The sequence below is a fragment of the Bos javanicus genome, chromosome X, assembly GCF_032452875.1.
Source record: "Bos javanicus breed banteng chromosome X, ARS-OSU_banteng_1.0, whole genome shotgun sequence".
NCBI classification, from domain to species: Eukaryota; Metazoa; Chordata; class Mammalia; order Artiodactyla; family Bovidae; genus Bos; species Bos javanicus.
Genome location: NC_083897.1, coordinates 94,315,777 through 94,343,775, shown reverse-complemented (window position 1 = coordinate 94,343,775; position 27,999 = coordinate 94,315,777). Strand labels below are relative to the sequence as shown.

Genomic DNA, 27,999 nt, shown 5'->3' with positions numbered 1-27,999 from the left:
ATATACAGCAGCCTAGCCTCTAGTTGCAGTCTCCAAGAGGGTTTTGTGAGGGGTAGGCCCTCCAACCAGTCCAGCCTATAAGGTGGGGGATAAATTGTTGGCATAAGGGATCTTCTGATTTTTTTTTTTTTATTTCTCTTGTAAACAGAGTAGGGATTAAATAAAGGTATTAGGTTTGTCAGCTTGAGACACTTGGGACCTTTTTTTTTTTTCCTGGAGAATGAAGGGAAGTAGGTGAGGGGTTCTTTTAATATGCAGGTGCTTCAGGGAGAAGCAAACCATTTCATCTGTTATTTCCATTGGAACTGGAGTTGGAGAGGGAGGTGAGATCAGTGGATCAGTCACCAGCACTGTCATCAGCATTGCCAGAGAGGTCAAGAGCGGACATCATGGAATCAGACAGCTTGCTGGCAAGTTTGTCTGCAGATGGAGAAAAACAGGAAGTCATTTGGTGGTTGGCTTGCCAACAGGAGGTTTGCAGGAACTAGGCCACATTTATCTTTGTCCACACCAAACTCCCAAACTGGCTCCCTAACCGCCCACCGTCAACACTAAACAAAACAACTGGTGGGCTACTGGCAGACCACTACTGAATCTCACACAAAGACCCATTTGTCTACCTGTGAAATGATCACCCCAAAATAGCTTATATCTCAGAGTCACACTACTGAGCTTCAAGAATATTTATCTCTTCCTAGTATCAAAAGAGCTCTTTTCTTTTACTGTGTTGAACTTAGCACTCTGCCATCAGCAGTGCTTTGTAAGACCCCCAAAGCTCTTACAGCAAACCGGCAGGATGGCAGTAAGGGCTTTGAACCTGAATGCTCACCTCCAGCCTTCAGCCACACCCTATTATTCCTAGGGATTTTCCTCAGACATAACCTCCTTCAGGAAGCCTTCTCTGATCACCTCTATCCCACCACAACCTTCAGGCTGGGTTAAGTTCCCTCATTTTGTTTTCTATGTCTTCATAGTGATCACTTTGTGTTCCCAATGTCTGTTTTCTTATTTCCTCCTCACTCCAATAAGACCAGCAGTTAAAGAGCAATTAATCTCTGTATTCCCAGGACTCAGTGTAGAATCAGGCCAAGAGCAAATGGTTATGAACATAGTCTAGTTCAAAGAACAGGGCTTATGGGATCAATCAATCCTAGGTTCACGTTTTGGCCCAAATACCTGGAGTATCTGGGACCCAGTTTCCTCACTTACCGAATGAGAATAAGACTTTTGCAATGAGTTAGTGAAAATTAGTATAGCATGAAGACCTAAGTGGACCGGCCACACAATGGACCACCATTAAAATAAAAGGACTTCTTTGGTAAATTGATGGGGAAATATCTGTAATATATGTTGAGTGGAAAAGTGATGTGGCAAATTATATGTACAGGAGACTAACATTTGTCTAAAAAAGAGAACAAGGAATATATAGATATTTGCCTGTATACCTACCCCAGGAATGACATACAAGAAATTAACTGGTTGCCTCTGGGGGGAAGCCTGGAACTAGGGGACTGGAGGAGACTTTAATGTATATCCTTTTGTACGCTTTGGATTTTGAGTGTTTTATCTATAGATAAAGTAAACATATGTATGTAGCCTGAAAGCTTCTTAACACATAGAAAGAAATGATAAATAAATGGTGGCATTTGATACATAAGACTAGGCCAGTGGTTCTCCAAGTGTGGCCCCCAGAGGAGCAACATCAGCACTGACTAGGAACCAGTTAGAAACACAAATTCTCAGCCCCTGCCAACGGCCAATCTACTCAACTAGAAACTCTGGGGGTGTTAAACAGAATCCTGTGTTTTAATAAACCTCCAAGGCAATTCTAAAATAAGCTACTGAAGTTTGAGGACCACTCTGCTAGCAGGTGATCCTCCTAACCCATCCCTGCCCCCTAATCCTGGCAGAGGGTTGGACACATGGAGATGCTCATTTAGGAGCCCTTAATTAAGGCCTCAGGTGGAACACAGGAGGGTGGTCAGGTCCTCCCACCTGCACGCTTCTGGATCTTCTTCTTCTTCTTCAGGGCAGATGCCAGAGCCTGGCCCTGCTGCAGGGGGTCTGTCTCCATGATCCTCTGTAGCACTGGGCGGCGGTCCACTGGGCAAACATCCACCATGCTATTGTTCCTAGGGTGAAGGTCCACATTGCGCTTAGCCCATCCCATCTGATGACGGTTTGGATTGGTGCAATACCCAGTAAGATCTCCAATCTGGGGAAAGTGAGGACAACAGTGAGGTCTGAGCCCCCAAAATAACTCCAAAGACTTCTGCAAAGGAGGCAGGGACAGGCTTGCATTAAGAACAGGAGTCTGGAGTTACACAGAACTAAGCTTCAAGTCTGGCTCTACCACAGGTTGGCAGGTGCTTAGTTATTCTTTCAGCCACAATTTGCTCATCTGTCAAATAAGGGTGGGCAGTGGGTAGCTGCCTGGTTTTTACAAGAATAAAATGAAAAAGTAGAACTACTTGTCAATGACAATTGATATTACAATGATTCTTTGTTCAAATGACCTTTTAAGGTCTTACTCAATTTAACAAATATATTGCAACGTGTATCTTGTGCCCAGTTCTGTATGGGGAAATACTGGAGAAATGATTTGCATGAACACCCATCTTTGGGAAGCAACCAGGCTAAAGTGGAAAAAACTCAACCACACCACAAGTTAGAATACAGTAAGTGCCCACCAAAGATATGCAGCCTAGGTGACAGAAGCTGAGGGCATGGTGGTGGTCAACACACTGCTGATGGAAGGGTCATTCCTGACTGAACACTGGAAAGCACAGAGCATACCTGGGCACCCGAAAGGGTATCTACTGGGCTGGAGTAGAAGGTACACAGGGTCAGTAAAACATAATATTGACAAAGCTCACTATGTGCCAGGTACCTTTCTAAGCACATACATGTATGTGTGTCATATACATACATATGAATATGTATACATGTACTCACACACACGTACGTATTAACTCATTTAATGCTGGCAACAATGTCTTTGACAAACAAGGTAATTACGGTCACACAGCTAGTAAGCAGTGGAATAAATCAGAACCCAAGCAATCAGAATTCTGTATGTATGACTACCTACTACACTACAGCGGGGGAAAAGCAATGCTGTAAACCCTACAACTCTGGGGTTGCAGGGGGTGGGCACCATTCATAACACAGCATACCTAATGGTATCTCCCAGAGTTGGACAATGGAGTGGCCCTACTCATGGCCCTGAACCTGAGCCTGGAACTTGTAATACAGAGTAGGGAACTACTGCTGGTCTGTGAGGAAAAATGCTATGTTCTGGGTGCCTGTGGGCTCAGTAAGAAATACTAGGAGATGGCCTTAAACTTACAACTTTAAACTGATTTTCCTATAAGCACTAGGGGGAGTTTTGAAACTATATGAAAACGGGAATGGGCATAATTCCTACCACTGCCCTAAGGCAGGTCTTATCTCTTACAGAGCACAGGCAAGAATTTCCTTCAAAGACTCCCTACCTCTACTTTGGCTCCTTTCTTTCCAACTTGATTCTTACTGCAGTCACTGGAGTGATAGTTCTATTATATAAACTTGGCCATGTCACTTCCCTGCTTAAGGAACCCTTCCAGATATTATGTAGCCATCAAAAATGAAGGGCAGTTAAGTAATCATATGGAACAATCTACACTATGAATTTGTAAGTGAAATAAAGAATGTGCAGAACAATACAAACAGCATGACTATTTGGATTAAAATAGATCCATTATCTGCTTTTATGTGTATGTGTGTGAAGATGCAATAGCTCTGAAAGGACACTCAAGTCTAATAGTGATTGCCTCCAAGGAGAGGGCAGGGTGGCTGGAATAGAGAAGCAGGAGAGATTTACTTTTATTGTATACCCTTTACCTTTTTTTGGCAGTAGGGCACCCTGCACGGCTTGTGGGATCTTAGTTCCCCAGGGATTGAATCCAGACCTTGGCAGTGAAAGCAGAGTCCTAACCACTGGACTGCCAGGGAATTTCCTACCTTTTCAGTTTTTTACCATGTACCTAGTCAAAATATCTTAAATAAACAAAATGGGAAAAAATTTAAAACCCTTTGCCTTTCCTCCTCCCACGTAAAATAGCCAACTTTCAGTGTTTACCTATTACCCATGGTTTAAATGGAGAAGGCAATGGCACCCCACTCCAGTACTCTTGCCTGGAAAATCCCATGGATGGAGGAGCCTGGTAGGCTGCAGTCCATGGGGTCGCTAAGAGTCAGACCTGACTGAACGACTTCACTTTCACTTTTCACTTTCATGCATTGGAGAAGGAAATGGCAACCCACTCCAGTGTTCTTGCCTGGAGAATCCCAGGGACGGGGAAGCCTGGTGGGCTGCCATCTATGGGGTCACACAGAGTCGGACACGACTGAAGTGACTTAGCAGCATGGTTTAAAGTCAAACTCGAGGCCTTCAGGGATCTGACACTGATTCACCTTTCCCTGCCTCTACCCTGACTCCAGCCACCTCAGACCACTAGTGATTTCTGCAAAATACCATGCTCTTACCCTTTCAGGTCTTGGCACATGCACAGGCTGAGCCCCTGCCCAAGGGCTGCTGCCCCTCCTGCCCAGAGAACTCCTCAAATTTCAAGATGTGGCAGAAGTATCAGAGCCCCGAGGGAAGACTTCCCTGGCTCACAAGTAGTATAGGTTAGGGCCCTTAGATCCATGCTTTCCCATCCTCTGCCCTGAATCCCTGTGTGTCTCTCATAACTGTAGATATCTATGGCTTAAACCACTAAACTGTGACCTCTCGAAGGGCAGAGACAGGGGGGACTGGCAGATGAAGAGGCTGAAAAAGCCTTCAGAGATCACAGCACAGCATATCAACTTGATCCAGTAGGTGCTGGGGACCCATGAAAGGGCAAGTGACCTTTGGGAGCTGCCATATGAGACATATGTCCAGGTCAAAGACAACTGAAAGATTAGGCTAGGGTTACAGAAATGGTAGGCCAGAAAGACACCGAGAGCATCTATTAAGATTTAGGAGAGAGAAGACACACTTGGTGACTGTGTATAGGATCCAAGATACCAGTTAGTGGGAAGGACAAGTCAGGGATGTCCAGGTTTGTAACTTGAACAGCTGGGTAGATAGATGGGGATCCTGTTCTCTAGGGCTAAAGCTGGGCTGGGAAAGCTGCCTGAGAGCATATCTCCTCCTTGGATCTACCATTGGTTTGCAAAGGATATACCCTGCCTACAGCCAGGGTGCCCACAGGGAGTGAATGAATGACCTGTACCTCCCCACTATTATAGGTGGACCTCGTGGGAGCCAGGTGGAAGGGACTGACCATTTCCCAGAGCCCTTGGGTAGAGGAGAGGGTTGCCATGAAGAAAGAGACAGGTACCTTATACACGGTGGTTTTATTTTCCATGGCATCTGCTATTTTCACCATCGGAGAATGGAGCCACTTGATCTCCATTTCGAGCGGGTCCATGTCACCCAACAGCTCATCCGATTCTCCAGTGGCCAAGCCTTTAACACAATCAATACCACTGTCAGGGCCCTGGCTCCTTTCTGCTACCAGCCCCCCAGTCAGGCCTCAGTGGAAAGAATATGTGGACACTGCCCAGGGGAGTAAAGAAGAAAGGCTCTTTTATTCCTGCTGGGAGGCCATATAACAAAGGATTAAAGGTGTGGGTTTTCCACTAGGATACTTGCCTGCCAGTCATGAAGCCTCAGTTTCCTCATCTGAAAAGCAGAATGCCACAAGCCCTGTAACACAGGGCTGCTGTGAATCACAGCAATGGGTGCCTGAAACGCACTGGCCTGAGACACTGCTCTATAAATGGTAGCTACTGGGATTCCCTCCCCAGGACCAGGCCTCTCTCCCTATTTCACTGGTGCCTTGTCTGGAGCTCGCCTCTACTGCAGACCACAAATGTGCACATTGCCCTGGGCCCATACTGCCCTCGCACCTCTTCTAAACTTTGCCCCATCTCCTTCCCTGGGCCTCTAATTGCTAATCACTCTTCAAGATTCAACACTAGGGCAACTAGGAAACTCTAATTATTAACCACTCCTTCTTCTCAACTTCTGGGACCTCAATCATTTGCTAAAGTGCATTCTCACTGCCAGAGCCCCACTTGCCCTCACATACAGCCCTAAAAATGTGAGCTCTAATTCCTCCCAAATGCCCACTTGACAGAAAAGTAAAGTTCAGAAAGAAGGCTGACTTGCCCGAAGCCACATGGGGAATATATTCTGAAGCAGGCAAGCCTCTTGTCCTCATTTGTAATCCAAGCACACTATAAGGCCCAGAGAAGGAACGCTAGTGGCCCTCAAGAGAAACAGAGTAACTAGAAGCCAGGCCAGCCAAGACTTTCTCCACTACCCCAGAGTGTCCACAGACAGGCCCAGAGAGCACCAGGCACCTTTCTTGGGTGGGGTAGAAAAGGAAGGAGCTGCAGATGGTAGAATAGCTGAAGAGAATAAACTTCCCACAGGAGTTTCTGAAAGTCATACCTTTGTACTCCAAAAAATAACCATCTTAATAACAGCTAATATTTACCAAGCATGTGCTATATGCCAGGCACTAGGTTTTACATATTAAATAGTCTTCACAACTATCAGGTATGTGCTATCATCCCATTGTAGAGATGATGTCATTGGTCATAGAGAGGTTAAGAAACTTGTGCAGCACTACACAGCTAACAAAACTCAGATTTTAATCCAGGCAGTTCATTCTTCTAACCACTCAGATACACTGAGCTAGAAGAGTCTTCAACAAGAGGACAAGAGAGCTAGTTTGAATGCCACATCTGCCTGTCACTAACCATGTACCATTTAGCAAGTATCACCTTTCTGTGTTTCAGATGCCTCACCCACCAATGGGGACAAGGGTAAAAATGCAGGAATGGACATGCAATATCCATGTCAATGGCTGTGACAAAATCTGGGGCAATGAGAAGGGTTTTCTTTTTTGTTTCCTTTCTTAACTGGAAGATAATTGCTTTACAATGTTGTGATGGTTTCTGCCATACATTAACGTGAATCAGTCATAGGTATATACATATGCCCCTCCCTCTTGAACCTCCCTCCCACTTCCCATCCCATCCCACCCCTCTAGATTGTCACAGAGCACCAGATTCAGCTCCCTGTGTCATACAGCAAATTCCCACTGGCTATCTATTTTACATATGGTAATGTATATGTTTCAACGTTATTCTCTCTATTCGTCCCACCCTCTCCTTCCCTCCATTATGTCCACCAGTCTGTTCTCTGTGTCTGTGGAGAGAAAGGGTTTTTGAGAGAAATATCTCAGTCCACTCCAGGCCTCAAGAGATGGGGAAAGGAAACTCACGCTTCCTAAACACCTTACCATGTTCCAGGTACTTTGTTGACTTTTTCGTATCTACTAAGAGCCCACAACCAGCCAACCCCCCACTCCACTCCACCACCACCCTTATCTTCCTGTGACCCAAATTATAATTCTTCACTTTGTGGGAAAAGACATTAAACTTAAAGATGTTTAAAATAGTTCTCCCCAAACCAGACTAGGGCCAGAGCATGGGAAGGTCAAATATGGGACCTGTTGTCAGGTGTATGTGGCTCCACTAGGACAGGACCAGTTGCTGGGCAGGCCAACCCACTTAACCCTACTTACATTCCATGGTGTCTTCATTGGCTTGCTCGGTATCCTCAATGTCAAAGACCTCAGTCATCTCCTTAACGATCTCAGCACTGAGATGGGTAGGCAGAGTGTGGGTAGAGGGTGGAAGTGTATAGAAGCTGATCTTCCCACTGCATTGGGAGGTGGGAAGAAACTGACGTTATTAAGACAACAAATGACAAATGAGAACTTTGCTGGTGGTCCAGTGGTTAAGAATTCACCTGCTAATTCAGTGGACACAGGTTTGATCCCTGGTCCAGGAAGATTCCACATGCCACAGGGCAACTAAGCCCATCGCCACACCTGCTGAGCCCCACACGCTGTAACTACTGAAGCCCATATACTCTAGAACCTGTGCTCCACAATAAAATACTGAAATGAGAAGCCCACACACTGCAACTAGAGAGTAGCCCCCACTCACCACAACTAGAGAAAGCCCACACATAGCAACAAAGACCCAGCATGGCCAAACATAAATAAATGAACAAATAAAAATTTTAATTGTATGTTAAAAAAAGCTAATGACCAGTCAAAGAAAGGATGAGTTTTCAAGTCAGAAACAGTGAAGGTCAACTAGAAAGCCCAGACAGTAACTTCTGAACAAGAGGTTGAATTGCTGGATAATCACTGGGCATGAGTTGCCAAGCAGGATATGACTTGATGCCTTGGCCTTCCCTACCCAGGAAGTCAGGCTGCCCCGCTGCTGCAGTGAAAACAGATGAGCCCCCTTGTGGAGCCTGACTCCCAGAAGGCCTCACCCTTACTCCTACTCACCTCACCCAGTCAGCCAGCACAGCTTTGGCTGCCTGCTCCTGACTATAAATGCCCCCCTTCTTCTTCTTCCCCAAGCGGTGGGCCACTGCAGTCAGAAAGTGCTCAGTGGTCTGAAACCCAGAGACACCATAATAGCTGGAGATCTGGTAAAGAGAGGAAGAAATCATGAGTAAGAAAGAAGGGCCCTTGGAGTAAGGCAGGGCGTAAGTGAGAGCCCTGCATACCTCCTCCAGGTTGCAGCGTTGCAGGATGGTCTCCACCGGGGTCACAGGGTCCGCCAGCTTCTGCACGTGAATGCAATTGCGCAGGATAGTGCCCACCTCTGAGTTGGGTCCTGGGACGATGCCCGGAGCATCCAGCAGCCTGATGAACTTGTCCAGGTAGACCTCCTGCATGAACCTGGGTCAGGAGAGGGGAGATGAGAGAGGACGTAGGACAGTGATGAGCCCAGATGTGTCTGGCATCCTCTAAGCCAAGCACCCACTGGAGAGAAGGAGTGTGACAAATGGCACACAGATGAAGGTGGAGAGATGCAGGGTCTGATTCTAGTCTGATTCACTTCCACCACCAGGGACTGAGCTGCAGGACCACAAGCAAGCCTCTGACTCTGAGACTGTTGCTTCATCGAGGAAGCAGAGCTGCTTACTCAGAGCCCAATCTTGCATGATTGTCAGGAGGCTTCAAGGAGCTGTGGCGGGGCGGGGGGGGGACACCCAGCTGGGTGCCTGGCCCAAACCCAGGGTGTGCCAGGTAAATGAGGGCTATTAATGAAACTCCCATGCCTATGGCAGAATCAGAAGCTGGTCCAACATAAGGGACAGGGGTTGAAGGCATGGGAGTTGGGAAATGGTAGGGTGAAGGACCTGTGAAGTAGGGGAGCAAGCAGGTACTTACTTGGTGACCCCAGGAACGGCTCCCACACTACACGCACGGCTGCGCTTCAGACTATTGATCAGGCTGCTCTTCCCAACATTGGGAAGGCCTACAAAGGAGCAGCAGATAGCTCATGGCAGGAAGGGTCCTCAGAACTATTTGGGAGAGCCTGTGTGTGGGAGGCCCAGGCAGGGGCAGTGTGACCAGGCCATTGGAAGCCAAAAACAGAGCCTGGGCTTCTGCCTTCCTGTCCAAGCCCCTCCATGGCCTTTCTATCCCTTTCCTCTACATGTGAGCACCCTGGCTAGATGTGTTCCTCTCACTAGATGTGACACTCACCTCCCACTTACAACCAGCTTGGGAAAGGTGCTGGATGCAAGGCCTCTGTGACACAATCCAATGGATGGTGGGCACTGGGAAGTGTCATAAAACAGAACCATCCATCCTGGTGTATAATTCACCTGGCAGCAGGTAGGGAATGGGAGGTGGGGCTCCTCTCTGAGATGTCAGTCTGAGGAGCTTTCTGTCTGTGGTGTGTTTTTCTGTTTGGGCATCTGTAAGCACCTCTCGGTCTATGGATGTCCTTGTCTATTTCTTACTCATTGGGTCTCTCATTCCCACCATTCTCTTTCTCTGTGTGCTAGAACTTACATGTGTACTATTTATTCCCTGATAGATGTGCCTGTGTATGTATCTCTTGTGTGTAGAAGTCTCTGTGTATCTTCTCTTGGCTATTCTCATTCTAAATACCATTGCTTTTCCCATTTCTGTCTTTCTCTCTGCGTATCTAAGCAACTCTTTCTCTGCCAGTTTGTCTCACTTTCTCTCATTATGGCCATTGTCCTTTCTCTCAAATTCTCCCCACCCCATCAATTCTGCCTCTTTGTTAATTCCCTCTATGCCAACTCCTCTCAGCTCTTTCTGTACCTGGTCCTTCTCTCAGTGGGCTCGTCTCTCTACATGAAGCACCGTGTCTCTTTTTCTCTGTGTCTCCCTAGTCCTCCCTCTGCCTCTATTTCTCTATATATACATATGTATCTGTCTCATCATAGATATGTGTCTGTGTCTCTGACATGATTGTGTCTGAGGGTCAAATGCATCTGGGCACACGTGTCTCTCTATGGCTCTGTTTGCTTGGAGGGGAGTTGGCTAAGTGTGTGGGAAGGGCTTGGTCTGCATGTATTTTGGCTCTGGATCTGTATGTGTCTTCATATATGTGGATCTGTACATGTGTCTGTGGATCCACATGTGTGTATAGGTCTGGGTGTACATTCTTCAGTGTCTGTCTGCATCTTTGTTCCTGCTTCTTTCTATGTGCATCTCCCTCTGAATCTCTTTATCCCTGAGTTTGACTCACTCATTCTTTCCTTGGGTATACATATCTCCCTCCCTACTCACATGAGAGGGTCTCTAGCCCTCTCATGTCTCTCTCTGCAGGTCTCTGCACCTATTTTTGTGATCATATCTCCCTCTGTCTGCATGCCTCTGTCATTCAACTCTGTCTTCCTTCTCCACTCCCCACCAATCCCACCATTTGGTTTTCCAGATATTTTTCTGTATCTATTCAGGTATTTTACCTTTTTCTGTTTCCAGCTCTTTGTCCAATGGTTTCTTCTCTTGGCTTCATTTCTTTTCCCTGCTGGTCTATCTCTGCCTCTCTCAACTTCCCAGTTCCTTTCCCAACAGCTTTGCTTCAATGCCCTGGGCTCCAGGTTTGAGCCTCAGCTCTGTCTCACACAGGAGTGAACACTACAAGTCCCTTTCCTTTCTCTGAGCCCTAGTGTTCTTATTTATGAAAGGGAGATGTTCACCCCTCTCTCCCACAGCTCTGGTGGGATGCATGCATATGTGCTCAGTCATGTCTAACTCTTTGCAACCCCATGGAATGCAGCCCACCAGGCTCCTCTGTCCATGGGGTCTCCCAGGAAAGAATGCTGGATGAGGCAACCATCCCCTTCCCCAGAGTGGTAGGATGACATGGGTCAACTCTAAGCCCAGCCCCACACATTTAGTCCATGGTTTTAATACTCCAACTACAGTGGTGATTCTGAGTATGCCTCCCCATGTCCACCAATCCAAATTACAAATCACAAGAGCCTTCCTGGGACTTCCTTGGTGGCACAGTGGGTAAGAATCTGCCAGCCAATGCAGGGGACAGGGGTTCAGTCCCTGATCCAGTAAGATTCCACATGCCTCAGGGCAACTCAGCCCATGCGAGCTGCAACTACTGAAGCCTGCGCACCCTAGAGCCCATGCTCCACAATAAGAGAACCCACCATAATGAGAAACCCAAGCACTTCAACTAGTGAGTAGCCCCCACTTGCCACAATGAGAGAAAGCCCATGCAGCAACAAAAACCCAGTGCTGCCAAAATAAATAAATACCTTAAAAAAAAAAAAAGAAGGACCCTTCCTGAACAGTTCCTCCTCCCTAGCCAAAAGTAACATGAAGTTCCCAGAATCCTTTCCCCCAATGAAGCCCCTGCACAAGGAAGAAGCCTGGGCCCCATAACCTCCCCTGAGGCCTTACCCACAACGCCCACTCGGATATGGGTGCGCACTTCACCAAGGCGGCAATAGTTCCCCAGAACCCTCATGAGGTTTTCAGCTCCAAAGCAGGCTTTGCTCTTCAGCAGTGACTCGGAGGCTTGATCCACTGGCACACTGCAGCGATTCTGGAAAATGAGGGGTATTACAGAAAAAGGCATCAGATGAGAGATGTGGTTTGAGTGCAGATTTCCAAATTTTAGGACTGCCTCCCTGTTATCACTGAAATCCCCAGCATGAAGCAAAGGGCTTCTTACACAGGCCCTGAATGAACAAGTGCCATTTCTCTGCTTCTACAAGGCCTATTTTTTCCAGTCTTTCCATCTCCAGGCTTCTGTCTCAGTCTCTGCCTAGATACACATCGCTTGCCTCCCTCAGCAGGAGCAGGACAGCCTCCTCGCCTCTAAGCAGGCCAGGTTTGAGTTCCAACTCTGCTTCTCACAGGTATGTGGCCAGCAAATTCTGATTCCATTCTCTGGGCTTCAGTGAACCCTGTCTACACAATGAAAACATTTGCCTCCCTGTCCAGAGAAAGAAGAGATACTGTTCGGCCCACATAGAGCCTACCTTCCCTTGATTCCTCTCACAGGACAAGGCCATTTCAGCCTCCATCTCTTTATTCCTGATGCCACCTCCTCTGCCCAGAATGCCCTTTCATCTCTTCCTCTGTCCTTACTTACCTACCATAGTACTGCAAAATAGAAACTGACTTAAATATCCATTAATAAGAAATAGGTTAAGAAGCTATATCCTTAAAGTGGAATACAGATCAAAGAAAAACCTATTATAAAAGGATGCTTATCACATTTTTGATATCTAAAAGGCATAAAATTATAAAGGAACTACATGCTTCTCCCAGATGAACAGAGATTTAAATGTTTAATGATATCAAATATTGGCAAGGGTAGAGGGAATTAGGCCCTCTCACACATTCATCTGTCCCAGGAGTGGGAAGATAAATTGGTACAGCCACTCGGGTGGGGGGTAGAGGAGGGAAGTGGGGCTGGGGAGCAATTTTTCAGTATCTAGGAAAATCTAAAATGCAAAATACCTATGACCCAGCCACTCTACCTCTCAGTACCCAACCTACACAAACACTTGCTGACTAGCCAAGAAGACGTGTAAGGGTATGTATTATAGTACTGCTTATAATGATTTAAAAAATTGAAAACTATTTTTATTTAGTGTAAAAAAAGTAGAACTCTATAGAAAGATCTTCAAGGGAAAAAAAGTACATCGTAGGATAACATATATGATACACCCAAGCACTATTTTCTCTATATACAAATCCACATATAATATAAAGCACAGAAAAACATCTGGAAGGATACACTAAACTAACAATGGTGGTTAATCTGGTATATGGATAAAGGAGATTGGGATTAGGGTAACAGTGAAAGGATATTCAAGTCTCATCTATACAGTTGACCTTTGAACAACATAGGTTTGAATGGTACAGGTCCACTTACATGCAAATTTTTCTCATTAATAAATACTATGGTACTACATGATTTGCAGTTGGGTAAATCTGTAAATGCAGAACCGCAGATACTGAGGTTCAACTATAAGTTATACATGGATTTTCCACTGTGCAGAAGGTGGATGTCCCTAACCCCTGTTTAGTTCAAGGGTCAACTGTAATTGTTTTTACTTTTTCTACTTTGTGTTTTAATAAGTAAGTTTTACAGTTCGTACAAAATGGAAAAAAATGTCCCCCAGGACCCACTTTCTCTCCCTAGAAGCAACAAATGTTTCTGTACACTTTAATTTAGTCTGACATTGTAAACATATTTCTATGTTAATAATATAATTAGAAAAGAGTGTAGCCCCAGGCTACTGTGTAAGAGGCTAGATGTTTCTGGCCCCAGCTTACCAGGTTTTTGACCTGATGCTGGGTACTGGCCTTGAAAGCCACAGTTGGCAGCTCATTCCGAAGGTATTCTAGCCACTTCTCCACAACCTCCTTAGGGACCAGGTCTAGGAAAAATAGGAACAGATAGGACTGGTAAGAACATCACCTGATGGCTCACTCCAAAGATGCAGCCACCCACAACCCAGGCTTGGCCCACTTTCTGCCAACAGATATCTCCCTACCCTGCCAGTTCCTGTCCAGTCCCCAGGTTAGTCAGAAAGGACAGTCTAGTCTAGGGGACAAGTTGGCCCTCTCTAAGTAGACCTGTTTCCTCAAGGACAATGGGTAACCAACTATATTCCTAGATGCCTTCCTTCCAGACCTGGGGCCTGGTACCAGAGGCCTCCCAAAGACTATTTTCCATTCCCTCCCTGGATTATTCTAGGTTGGGCCAAATGTCAAAAATAACCTTGAAAAGAATGGCTACCATTTATGAAGTACTGACCATGTATGTACCAAGCACTTTATCATTAATTCTCACAATGATCCTATGAGATTGGGACAATCACAGCCCATTTTACACCTAGAAAAATGGAAGCTCTCCGGTGATATGACTTGTCCAAGATTTCAGAGAAAATAGACATCAAAACTGAGATGAAACCCAGACCAGAGTGACTCCTGAGCGCATCCATATGCTCTTATGCCCCACCATCTGGGATCCAGCATGAGGGAGAAGAGGAACTCTCTAGCACTGGCCGGGCACAAATAAAGCTCAAAATGCCAAAAACAGGGAACTGAAAGGCAGAGAGGCTTTAACTCCATTCTCAACTTCTGTTATACTGTGTGGTGTGTGTGTGTATGTTTCAACAAGTGACTTTACCTCTCAAATCCCTAGCTTTAAAAACTCAAACAAGAATTCCTACCTTGCACAACTATTATGAATACCACTGAGTTGTTGTGTCTCTGGGCCTAGTCCAAGCTTGTCTTTTAAGAAGGCTTGGCCCTTGCCCTGCCTTACCCAATCCTGTCCAACACCTACCAATCTTGTTCAAGACCAGGACCAGCTTCTTGTTCCCTTCTGCCCGTAGGACAGTCTCCTCCATTTGGAAGCAGCGGCAGCCCAATGGGTCCCTGGAATCCAGGACTTCCAGAATCACATCAGAGTATTCCACCACCTGCAGGGCACGGAAGACGGTAAGAAGGCAAGGAAAGAACTGGGCAGGAATCAAAAGGCCCATGAAAGAAGAGGTCTTCCTCTTAGGAAAAACAGAAACAGAGAGGAGACATGACTGGATTGGTGCCCTCCCTAAAGGGCCTTAAGAAATGGGCCCCCATACCTTATGGAACTCCTTGTAATAAGCCTTCCTTGTAGCCTCATCATCCAGTTGAGGAAACATATTTAATTCTTGCAAAACTTCCTCCTAAAAGAAAAAAAAGAGGATGGTCCAGGGGAGGAGAGTGAGAGCCGTCTTTGGCAACCATGGGAGGCTGGGAGAGTCATGTGAGGCTGGGAGAGTCATGTGAGTCCCAGCCCACCATGAGCAACAAAATCAAGAAGAGGAAAGGACAGACCTACATGGTCCATGTGTGTGCCTATTTGTAAGTTTGTGTCTGAGTACCAGCTAGAGGACCAGGTATGCACCTGAGTGTATGAGGGAGGAATTTAAGAAAGAGGGAGGTGTAAGTGAGAAAAACAATCTATGGGGAACATGTGATGGAGAAAGCAAAATGTGTACTTTATACTAGAAAAGAAACTTTAACTGGGAAGTGTATATTCTGTGAGATGAAATTATATGCCAGAAATGCAGTAAGAAGTCATAGAAAGAAGTCGACTCCTCTCTTAACTTTCACTTCATACTCTCAATCTTTCTCTCCCCCTGTCCCCCAGTCCTCTCCACTCCCAATCCCCAGTCTGTGTTTCAGCTTGGGAGAAAGGACCTAACCAGGGCTCTCCAATCACAGATACAGCTCTTCACCTCCTTCTTACCCTCCCTCCATGTCCCTACCGTTTCCCATCCTCTCTGAACTGGTTCCCTACTCCCCTCCAAAAATCTCACACACTTCCTCTTTCCTTTTCACAGAGCAATGGCAAAAGTAGCTTTTGAGCAAGCCCACACCAGCCCTACTGAGGGGCAAAGACTGCTCTCTCACCTTGTGCTCAAACTCCTCTTGGCGTCTCAGGACATCCTGGCAGTAGCTTTCAATGGTCCTACGTCGGTGTCGCTCTTGCTCCCGGGCAGCCTGCTGCTTCTCCCTCATTTCCCCAACCTAACAAGTGACCATACAAAAGGGCTGAAGCTGATGAGGTCTGCAATCTAAGGGAGGGATGGAAGATCAAGAGTAATAGGGAGCAGGTGACAGAGAGAGAAAACAGTGTGACTTGGCACAAGTGGTAGGAGCAGGGATACAGGGAGGGAAGAGACGTGACAGCAAGAGATAAAGAGTTAAGGGGTTTGAGGGAAAGAAAGACAAAGAGATGAAGGAGGGGAAAGCATGGCAGACACTAATACAAGGAAAGTATATAAAGCTGAGAGAGATCATGTCCCAGGCAGTGGGAACCACTTAAGACCAGAGAGGGGGGAAAAAAAATAGGCCCTGGGACAACAGAGGATGAGATGGTTGGATGGCGTCACCGACTCGATGGACATGAGCTTGAGCAAGCTCCAGGAGTTGGTGATGGACAGGGAAGCCTTGCATACTGCAGTCCATGGGGTCGCAAAGAGTCAGACATGATTGAGTGACTGAACTGAACCGAACTGAATTGACTGGGATATTCCGTCCTATAAAGAACAGCAAAAGAAACTAGAGAAAAGGAAGAAGGACATCCAGGAGAAATGACAGGAAAACCAAAGTGACAGTGTTTCAAAAAAATAAAAAAGCCTGCATATGTAAAATAGATAGCCAATGGGAATTTGCTGTATGTCTCAGGAACTCAAACCAGGGCTCTAGAGGGGTGGGATGGGGAGGAAGATGGGAGGGAAGTTCAAGAGAGAGGGGACATATGTATACCTATGGCTAATTCATGCTGATGTGTGGCAGAAACCAACACAATACTGTAAAGCAATTATCCTTCAATTACAAATAATTTTTTTAAAAAAGCATGGTCTCAAATGCTGAGAATTGAAAAAGATGAGGGAAGAAAGCAATCCATGAGTCTGATGTCAGAGAACATGCTGGTGAGACTGGCAGGGTCATTCCAGTGGAGCAGTGAGAACAAAAACCAGACAGCCATGAACTGGGAGGTGAGCAAATAGAGACACTAAATCAAGTGTCAAAGCAACTGCCCCTTCTTTCCTTTCCACAAACAGCCTCAACAACCCTAACAATTCTGGCCTTTGCCTTTCAACATTTCCATGGACCTGGCAGTCAAGTCAGGCCCTCTCTCTCCCCCAAGGGAAAGGGCTTACCCTCTTCTTCTTTAACTCAGCCTCCCGACTGGCGTGATCATTGGAGTGGAAAAACTGGGGAGAGTAGGCCACTTTGGTGGCTGCTTTCTTCCCATTCTGCTTTGCAGGCTGGTTACCAAACAAGAGAGAAAAAAATGAAGAGTTAATGAACCCATAGAAATCACCCTTCGGAGGGGGGAGGCGGTTTAAAGCTGCTCATAAGTAGATTAGTGGGAGGAAAGAGGAGAGAAGCAAACAAAAAGGGCTCTGTCCCCAGAAGTCTGTCCATATGACCAGAGAGACCCTTCTTCCCCTAGCTAGGCAGAGACTAAGTAAAGAATACCAGGAAAGGTGGGGGGTGGGGAGTAAGTAGAAAAGTTTCCCAAGTAGAGGCCAAGGGAATACTAAATAGCTCTCCAAGTGAAGCCCTTGGAACAGCAGTAGCATCATCTGGGCACTTCTCAGACGCTGAGAAAGACACACTAAATCAGAAACTCAAGCAATCTGTGTTTTAACCAACACTCCAGGTGATTCTGGAGGGCTAAAGTTTGAGAACTTTAACCATGCTAAAATTTAAGAACTGCTGCTCTGATGCAAGTCCTATTTGTCCACAACTTTCCCAGCGGGACCAGGAGATTCAGGAGCTGGGCCAAAGACTGTTTGAGTCCTGCCTCTTCATGAGCAATACAGACTTGGGAATTAAGACTCAAGTCCCAGCTGAGCTACCTTGAACCTAGGAACTTTTTCATTGAGGGTCAGTTTCTTCATCTAAGAAAAATGAGATTATGACAATCCCTATCAAGGTAAACTAAGCACAAAGCAGTATATGGCTTGTGGTGGGAACTTAATAAATGTTTCCGCTTCTCTGCTGAAGCCACCCAAATGGCTTTTGGGAAAGCCAAATCTGCTGATTCCACTGTGGTGCTCTATTTGGAGTCACCCAATATCTACTTGGTTTTGTGGGCCTCTTCTGGGGTGGGCAACCTGTTCCTAACCTTGTCCCCAACAATGGGTATACCTTACCTGAGAGTGGTACCAACTTACCTTCTTGCAGCCTTTGGAACCTTTACCTGGCTTTTTATTTTCTAAAAAAGAAAAAAAAAAAAAAAGCCATCATCCACCTACCCAACATTCTTTGAACCTTAATGGAGGTCAGGCAACACTGGGAATCTAAGGAAGCCTCAGACTCCATGTCTCTCTAGGCACACAAGACAAACATAGAGCTGGCAGCTACAGTGTCAGAAGAGGTACTGGATACAATGTTTCAGTGAATACCAAACATTATATCCAGTGCAAACTGAAACAATTCTTAAGGGAATCCTGTGAAGAGACCAATAGGAATATGCACTTATAACTTCTCTCTTACAACTTCTAGCTGAGGCAGCTCAACAATTTTGGCACCAGACTGAAGTGGGGGGCTGGCAGCATGAGAAGGTGATCTGAGGAGTCCCACCCAGCTAAACCAGAGTAGATGCCCTCAGCCCTTCCTTGGAGAGAGAACTGTCCTTTCCTGCTGACCCTGTTCATGCCATTGCCTCACAAGGGAATTACACTACTCAGCCAAACTGCAGCCTCCCTTTGATTTAAGAAGCAGAGAGCTCACCTTCTACAATCACACCTTAACAAAGCCTAGGAAAGTAAAAGTCCTCTCCCCACTTCAATGAGAAGTCCCTTCTGTCACCTCCTTCACAACTTGGCCTCTCAGAATGGCGTCTCATAATTCTCACCATCTACAAAGAGGCTAAAGGAATTCCTACAGGAAGAGGTTCTAGAAGGTCAGGATATACAAACAAATATAGGAGCAGCTTGAGATTATCAGACAGAGGACAGGCTCCCCAATCACATCAGGTGGTTCACATCAAAGCAGTGTTACTGTAGGAAACAGAGGATTTAAATACTACTTATTCTTAAGGAGATTCAAGAAGATACTTCAAAGGAACTGTATAAGAAAAAGATTCCCAAAACTTGATATTGAATAAAAATTCAATGTTGTGAAAAACGGAAGGAATATCACTAACAACCAAATTAATAAGCTAGAAGGTCAAGGGAAAAACTTCTTTAAAACAGAACAAAAATACAAAGAAAAGTATAAAATAGAAAATGGAGAATGGACTCAAGAGAGCTAGTATCTAAATTAAGAAGAGTTTCAGAAGAGAAAAGATACAAATGGAGAAGCAATTATTTTTTAAAATACTAGATAAACATTTTCCAAATTGAAAACAGGATTCAGGCGCATCAAGATTAACAAAAAAAGACATATGGCTCAGAGGTTAAAGCATCTGCCTGCAATGTGGGAGACCTGGGTTTGATCCCTGGGTCGGGACGATCCCCTTGAGAAGGAAATGGCAACCCACTCCAGTATTCTTTCCTGGAGAATCCCATGGATGGAAGAGCCTGGTGGGCTACAGTCCATGGGGTCTCAAAGAGTCAGACACGACTGAGCAACTTCGTGAGTCATGAGATGATGCCCTGGACATATACTGATGAAATTTTTGAGCCCCAAAGACAAAGAGAAAATCTTGTAAACTTCCAAATAGAAGGCATTCCCAGCAAAGGAGAGAAATAGACAGCCTTCTCAAAGCCACAATTCTGAACACTTAAGACAGAAGAATAATCATTACAAAGTAATGAGACAAGGGACAGTATTCCAAGTTAAACTTCTACAACTGACCAATAAGATCACTCTTATATGAAGGTAAAGGAAATTTTCAGATGTGGAAAGATTACCACCTGCATTCACCTTCTGGTAAAACGACTTGAGGAAGTCTATCAGCAAAAATAAGCATAAAACCATGCTAAAGGTCTCACTTTGGAAGACTAGGATAAAAATAGTTATTATTTAACTTTGATAAAGTGATACAGAAATTTAGTTACATGATAAAGTGATACAGAAATTTAGTTACACTTGATTTAAATATGAATGCAATTACCAACATAATTTTAAGTACTAGTGGAAGATTTAACTTGTTAAACTTTTTAGAAGTAATAAGGGAATAAGAAGAAACAAACAAAAAATATAAAATAAGATGGTAGAAATCAGACCAAACATATTAGTTATCATAATGAAAGTAAATGGACTGAATTTCCCTGTAACAAAAAAATCAGATCCCAAGTCTTTTCTTCCACAACATTCACGTTGCAATGAAAAGAATGTGAGGCTTGGAATTAACCAGGTCTGGCCATTTTACTCAACAATTTTCATCAACCTAACTTCCCTAGAAAATGAGCACCATGATGAAAGAAAATACATCACTTAGAGGAAAAAACATCTGCTTCAGAGAGGAGGGGGAGGAGAAACAGGGAAGAAGGTAGGGGTGCATTCACCACTCACAACACTGCAACACGCAGGAGCCCCTGTTATTGTTCTTTAATAGCTTCAGAGAGAAAACAGCTACCATTTTTTAGCCAGCCAGAGCTAGGTTTCTGTTCTGGTTCAATAACTACCTACCTATATGACCTTGAAGAATTTTCTTAAATCTGAGCACCAATATCACCATCTATCAACTCTCACTGATATTCAGCAGCAGAAGGTAGGGGAGATGCTTCATGGTACAGCTCTCCATATCCTGGGCTAGAGATACCCTGGACCCAAATGGTAATGATAATGATTAAATCTAGGAAGGTTACTCAGAAGCCCTAGAAAGAGTGTTCAAATACAATTTCAACTGTTGTACATTTTTGAATGGCTATTAAAAAGGAGAGTGTGTTTTATTATTTGAAAGAAAAATAGTCTCAGACATTCCTCTCAACTATCTTCAAGCACATTTGTTCAACCTCCCAGAGACTTCCAAAACACTGATGCCACTTGGTTCTTCATTCAGTGGGCACCCCATTTCCCTCCCTGTGCAGCTTGCACAGTCTGCCATTATGATGGATTACATAGCTGTGCAACCAATCACTGATGGCTGTAAATCTTTTAAATGTCTTTAACAGGTAATACAGTCATACAGTTCCAAAATAAAACCATGTCAGATGTAGAAAACAAACTTACAGTCACCAGTGCAGGAAAGTAGCAGATAAACTGGGAGATTGGGACTGACATATACACACTACTATAAAAAATGGGGTTTCTCTGGTGGCTCAGACAGTAAAGAATCTAGCTGCAATGCAGGAGACCCAGGTTTGATCCCCAAGTCGGGAAGATCCCCTGGAAAAAGAAATGGCAACTCACTGAAGTATTTTTGCCTGGGAAATCCCGTGGACAGAGGAGCCTGGCGGGCTACAGTCTATGGGGAGCAAGAGTTGGACATGACTCAGCTACTCAACAACAGTAATACCAGTATAGCACAAGAAACTGTACTCAATACTCTGTAATGACCTATATCAGAAATGAATCTAAAAAAGAGTGGATATATGTATAACTAATTCACTTTGTTATACACCTGAAACTAACACATTGTAAGTCAATTATACTCCAATAAAAATTATTAAAAATAAATAAAAACATGTATTCTCAGAGGTCTCCCTCCCACACCTGTCCCTAGTCCCTGCAGTCCTCTCACCACAAGAAACCACTTTATTAGTTTGTCACACATCATTCAGTTTCTTTGTGCAAATATAAATATATATTCTTATTTTCCCATTTTCTCCCAAGGAAGGTAATATACTATGTACTCCTGTCGGTAACTTGCTTTTTTCACTTAACAAATCCTGGAGATCTTTCCATCTAACTGTTTTTCCATACTACTTCACTTCTTTCAATTGCCAGGGTTCCTTTCTATGCATATACTCTATTTAACCAGCTAATTATTGTCTTTTTCATCACTACCAATAATTGTTACTAATAAAAATTAATTTAAAAAATAGAAATTCTATTATTATCTTGTATTTGATGTTCTTACAGTATAAACTAATTTTGTTCACTTTTCTTGTGTTGCTTGAAGAAATGATTATTTGTTTTTGGTACTGACATAACCAAAGCCTGACTCTTGATGAAATTTTTATCATTATATAAAGTAAGTGAATTTTTTTTTAACCAAGCCCTACATAGGCAGGGCCACCATTCACACAGAATACAAGGTCACTGGGTTGCACAGTTTTCATCCAGTCTATCCAGTGTGCTATCCACATGCTGTTTTCTCCTCGGGCTATGGCAGGATAAAGGCAGGGGAGCACAAAATCTGTCCTACCACCCTTGCCTTATGTCTTATAAGGAAGAGTCCATGTATCACATTTGTCTTCTCCTTCTAGACTATAAACATCATGGTGGAAGGAGAGGGAATTGAGTTAGCATTACTGAGACATTCTAGTGCCTGACACACAGTAAGTGTCCAATAGCTATGCCTGGTCATGCTGCACCCTTGGGACAAAAACATAAACCAGGTGTCAGTGAGAAGTTAACAGCATGGTAGAAGAGACAGGGGCTTCCCTGGTGGCTCAGTGGTAAAGAATCTGCCTTCAATACAGGAGCCACAGGAGACAAGGGTTCGATCCCTGAGTCCGGAAGATCCCCTGGAGGAGGGCCTAGCAACTCACTCCAATATTCTTGCCTGGAGAATCCCATGGACAGAGGAGCCTGGTGGGCTATAGTCCATGGGATTGCAAAGGGTTGGACATGACTGAAATGACTTAGCAGCAGCAGAAGAGACAGACCTAATCTACAGAGTTAATAGCCCTGGTTCCTATGGGTGCACAGACAAGTGGAAACCAAGGGAGGAGGTTAACAGCAGCAATTTCCAGAGGAAGTGATATATAGGACAAATTTCCAGAGGAAGTGATGTATAAGTTAAAATCTAAAAAACAGGCAAGAGTTATTCCATTAAAGGATGAGAAGGAAAAGGAGTCCTGAAGGCAGAAACAACAGCAATTTATCCACACTGTCTGTTTCACAGTAAGAAAAATCCATAGCTCAAGAGATGTCAGACAACAATTCAGTGGCAGAACACTGTATGCATGTTCTGAAGGGTTAAATTCCAAAGAGAAATGAAGGCTGAATCTTTTAAGCCAATACTTAATAGAGTGCTTATTATGTGCCAGGCACTCTTCTAAGTGTTCTTCCTATTTTAATGCATTAAATCCTCACAAAAAAGATCTTCACGACCCAGATAACAACTCAGATAATCACGATGGTATGGTCACTCACCTAGAGCCAGACATACTGGAATGCAAAGTCAAGTGGGCCTTAGGAAGCATCACTACGAACAAAGATAGTGGAGGTGATGGAATTGCAGTTGAGCTATTTCAAATCCTAAAAGATGATGCTGTGCAAGTGCTGCACTCAATATGCCAGCAAATCTGGAAAACTCAGCAGTGGCCATAGGACTGAAAAAGGTCAGTTTTCATTCCAATATCAAAGAAAGGCAATGCCAAAAAATGCTCAAACTACTGCACAATTGCACTCATCTCACATGCTAATAAAGTAATGCTCAAAATTCTCCAAGCCAGGCTTCAACAGTATATGAACCAAGAACTTCCACATGTTCAAGCTGGTTTAGAAAAGGCAGAAGAACCAGAGATCAAATTGCCAACATCCACTGGATCATCGAAAAAGCAAGAGAGTTCCAGAAAAACAACTACCTCTGCTTTATTGACTATGCCAAAGCCTTTGACTGTGTGGACCATAACAAACTCTGGAAAATTCTTAAAGAGATGGAATACCAGACCACCTGACCTGCCTCTTGAGAAACATGTATGCAGGTCAAGAGGCAACAGTTAGAACCGGACAGGGAACAACAGACTGGTTCCAAATAGGAAAAGGAGTACGTCAAGGCTGTATATTGTCACCCTGCTTATTGAACTTGTATGCAGAGTACATCATGGGAAACGCTGGGCTAGAGGAATCACAGGCTAGAATCAAGATTTCTGGGAGAAATATCAATAACCTCAGATAGACAGATGACACCACCCTTATGGCAGAAAGTGAAGAAGAACTAAAGAGCCTCTTGATAAAAGTGAAAGAGGAGACTGAAAAAGTTGGCTTAAAGCTCAACATTCAGAAAACTAAGATCATGGCATCTGGTCCCATTGCTTCATGGCAAATAGATGGGGAAACAGCAAAAACAGTGACAGACTTTATTTTGGGGGGTTCCCAAATCACTGCAGATGGTGACTGCAGCCATGAAATTAAAAGATGCTTGCTCCTTGGAAGAAAAGTTATGACCAACCTAGACAGCATATTAAAAAGCAGAGACATTACTTTTCCAACAAAGGTCCGTCTAGTCAAAGCTATGGTTTTTCCAGCAGTCATGTATGGATGTGAGAGTTGGACTATAAAGAAAGCTGGGCACTGAAGAACTGATGCTTTTGAACTGTGGTGTTGGAAAAGACTCTTGAGAGTCCCTTGGACTGCAAGGAGATACAACCAGTCCATCCTGGGGGAGATCAGTCCTGGGTGTTCATTGGAAGGACTGATGCTGAAGCTGAAACTCCAATACTTTGGCCACCTGATATGAAGAAGTGACTCATTTGAAAAGACTGATGCTGGGAAAGACTGAAGGCCGGAGGAGAAGGGAACGACAGAGGATGAGATGGTTGGATGGCATCACTGAATCAATGGACATGAGTTTGAGTAAACTCTGGGAGTTGGTGATAGACAGGGAGGCCTGGCGTGCTGCAGTCCATGGGGTCACAAAGAGTCGGACATGAACGAGCAAATGAACTGAATTGAAATCCTCACAACACTATTTGGCAAATACTATTTCTTTTTATTTCTTTATTAAGTAGAAACTATTATTATTCTCCTCTTCCCCCATCCCACTCCCACCCATTTTGTAGATAAGGAGAATGAAGTTAAGTAACTTGCCCAAGGCCACACACATGTAAGTGGAAGAACTGAGATTCAAACTCAGTCTGGCTCCAGAGTCCATGCTCTTAACCACTGGCACAATCTATGATACCAACTTATAGGTACAACTTATAATAAAGAAAAATGCTAAGCTGTGTTAGGGTTACAGGCAGTATAATATGGTATTTACCACTATTCACCCACAGTCTCTTGATCAAGTCACTTAACCTTGCTGAGCCTTGGTTTCCTTATCTGTAAAATGGGTATGGGGGATAACATGAGGGAAAACAACAATAATACCATACATAAAAGACAGACTGAATGATCTGGCTTATACTGGGCAATTTTTTAAAGCTGCCTTGAAATACTGTATTTATTAAAGCTTAGGACTGGGAAGGAGCAGTAAAAGAAACTCACTGTGTCTAAGTTTCATCATGATGATTAACTTGAAAGCAGGTAGATTCAAATCTGCAGGCTTTTGTTTCCTGTCGGAATGGGAGAAGAACCAATTTGAAGACAGAGAGGGGAACCACAATGCCACAAGCTCCCTTCTAAGCCCCCTGAAGGCAAAATAAAATGTTAAAGAACATGACAAGGAAGCCCTAACAATTAGAGGAATTTGAGTGAAGGGGTTATACTGGAGCTGGTGTCTGGTATGGCTGAATATGATTATTAATAATATTATAGGGAAGATAGGTGTAAACCTCTCTTCCTGGGTGGAGTCAGTGCCTCAATGCATCAGATGGGATCCTGGGTCCTCAATCCTCCACCCTGTAGTGTTATATACCTTAGGTAAGGGACTAGCTCTAAACTTCTCTACTCTAAGGGGAGAGGAGTATGCAAGGACAATCTGTTTCTACATACAGTATTTACTGCATCTCTTTTCCCCAAATAGGGAGTTCTATGTCTCATCTATTCTGGAAGTGAGGTGAGGGAGGAGACATATCCTAAGGGACAAGGGACCTCTGAATAGAGCTTTTTTTATGTATCTCTATGTGGACTTAGATCAGTGCAAAATCTTGGGGGAGAGGGGGAAAAAATCTGTGCCTGTATATATGGCTGGGGTCTGTTCCTTGGCAGATTCCTTGATTACAGGGAGAGCAGGATGCCTTTTGTCACTCTACTCCAGGATACAGAGGAACTGAAAAAATTGGCACAGTGGCTGTGTGCATCTCTGCTGCATGGAAAAGGAGCACAGGTCTGTACATTTGTGTGTGTGTGTGTGGGGGGTGTATCTTGAGTCTCTTTACCCTAGGGAGGGCCATGGGATGGGACTGATATGCCTACCTCCACTACAAGATGACATTAGTTCATTAGTCCCATGCTAACAAAGGGGGAAATTATTCAGCTTTCCATGAACAGGGCCTGCACCCTGCCTGCAGTGGGCTATTCTAGACCTTTCCAGGGAGGTTGGGAGGGGCATCATCTGCTTATCTTGCATACCTATTGAAGTCAGCAGTGTGGTTAACACTGAAGGAAAAGGACCTCTGGTTCTCTACACGGGGAGGGGGAGATGGTTTCCTATGGTTTTGTTTTTTTTTTCCCCCTGGATGGAGAGAAAAAGGTCTGAGCTCCTCTACCTTGGATAAGGGGGAGCCCATATGCATTACACTATGGGGTGATCAGTGATGTCACTGCCTCTCAATATTGCAAGGCACCTCTCTGCTCCTTTGGGGTCTCTCCTTTCCTACAGTTGGTGATTCTAAATCCTTGGAAGGGCAGGGGAGAAGGAATGATCTGCGTCTACCTGAAAAGAAGAATAAATCTGAGTCCCTCTTCCCCGGGGGACCCCGAAGAGGCAGTTCTCTCTCTTCATTGGTTAAGGCCTGCTGCTGTTTGCTGCAGGGCATTTTTGATGGGTCAAGCCTTAACAAATTCAGTAAGCCAGCACCCGGGAAGAAGGTGATCAGGCCTGACTTTCCTCAATGGGGACTCACTCTAGCCTAGAAGGGGTATATCTGCGTGGTTCTCTGTGGGCTGAGGCTTATGCCTCGAAACACTTAGGGAGGGGTGGTCTAGCACTTCTGCAGGAATTAGTTACACAGGGACAAGTTAGGGAGGTCTCTAGGTCTTGAGGCTAAGGGAAAGAGGTTCACTCAACTGTTTTATTAGCTCTTCTGTTCTAGTGGTCGGGCGGGGGTGGGGGTAAATACATCAAAGCCTCTGTCATAAGGGAAAAGGTGCGCCGAAGTGGACCTGCCAGTAGAAATCTGCGCGGTTCAGCCTCGTGAGAAGGGAAGATATATCTCTTTACGGGGGAGTGTCAATGTCGCCACACCTTTGGGGTGTCCACGCCCATCTACACTGGGAAAGTGCGGAATGGAGCCTAACTACCCTAAAGGAGGAGGGCAATCCACGCTTCTCCACACAAGCGGGGTCTGTAACTCTCCATAAAGGGTATCCAGGGGTCTACTGGAGAAGGGAATAGCAACCCACTCCAGTATTCTTGCCAGGAAAATTCCATGGACAGAGGAACCTGGCGGGCTACAGTCCATGGGATTGCAAAGAGTCGGACACGACTGAGCGACTAACACACACACAGGGGTCTACGCCTATCTAGATTAGGTGGTCCGTGCCCCTCTACTCGCAAGAATGAGTTTGGGCGTATGTCCACGTGCCGAGCAATCCCTGTCTCTCATCCAGGCCCTTCTACCCTGAAAGGAACCTGACTCTTTACCTCTCTGCTCCGGGGCTGAGGGTGCCTCTGGTTTCACCGCAAACAGTTGATCCTTTCCACGCGGCCGGCTAGGTGAGCTCTCGTCACAAAAAAAGAGAGTAGTTTCTTACCTCCACTTCCGGCGGAGCTCTGAGAAGACAGCACAACACTGTTGGCCCAGGGGCTGCGCTCGCGCCGCTAGTCTTCTACTTCCGGATCCCGGTCTTGCCGAGCCGGATCAGTGCTTTGAGCGTCCCCGGAGGTGGAGCTTCGGATTGACCGTTCGCGCCTGCCCGTCCCTTCCCCGCGGCCCCGCTGGCCCCGCTGGCCCCGCCTCCCGGCTGCGCAGTAAGGTAAGGTTATAGCTGAGGAGGAGGTGGGGAAGAGGGAGGGGCAGGGGTTCATCGGCTGGTGTGGCCATATAACCTACTTGTAAGTCAAGTTCTTGTCTGCGGGCCTCTGCCTGGGCCTAAATATGTGTGTTCTCGAACCTTAGTGACCAAGCTTTCTCCAGGGCCGCATCAGACAAGAGTGGGGGGGGGGGGTCGGTGTCTT

The 27,999-nt window shown here is 45.1% G+C and overlaps 1 protein-coding gene across 4 annotated transcripts; it reads right to left on the bottom strand.

The window, feature by feature from the left end:
- Positions 1 to 94: 94 nt before the first annotated feature.
- On the bottom strand, positions 95 to 27,999 carry GNL3L (G protein nucleolar 3 like). 4 transcript variants are annotated; one of them, XM_061410253.1, is made up of 16 exons: positions 27,576 to 27,999; positions 25,206 to 25,273; positions 18,110 to 18,150; positions 17,087 to 17,194; positions 15,831 to 15,947; positions 15,017 to 15,100; positions 14,719 to 14,854; positions 13,701 to 13,804; positions 11,811 to 11,955; positions 9,303 to 9,390; positions 8,633 to 8,807; positions 8,409 to 8,551; positions 7,629 to 7,765; positions 5,370 to 5,497; positions 1,996 to 2,215; positions 95 to 420 (listed from the first exon to the last, which is right to left on the bottom strand). In XM_061410253.1, the coding sequence occupies exons 2-16, from the start codon at positions 25,222 to 25,224 to the stop codon at positions 338 to 340; spliced, it is 1,728 nt and encodes a 575-aa protein (XP_061266237.1). In that variant the 5' UTR covers positions 25,225 to 25,273; positions 27,576 to 27,999; the 3' UTR covers positions 95 to 337. The 4 variants fall into 4 exon arrangements, with proteins under 4 accessions (XP_061266237.1, XP_061266238.1, XP_061266236.1 ...); XM_061410254.1 differs by having other exon boundaries at positions 27,466 to 27,726; XM_061410252.1 differs by lacking the exons at positions 25,206 to 25,273; positions 27,576 to 27,999 and adding an exon at positions 20,514 to 20,577.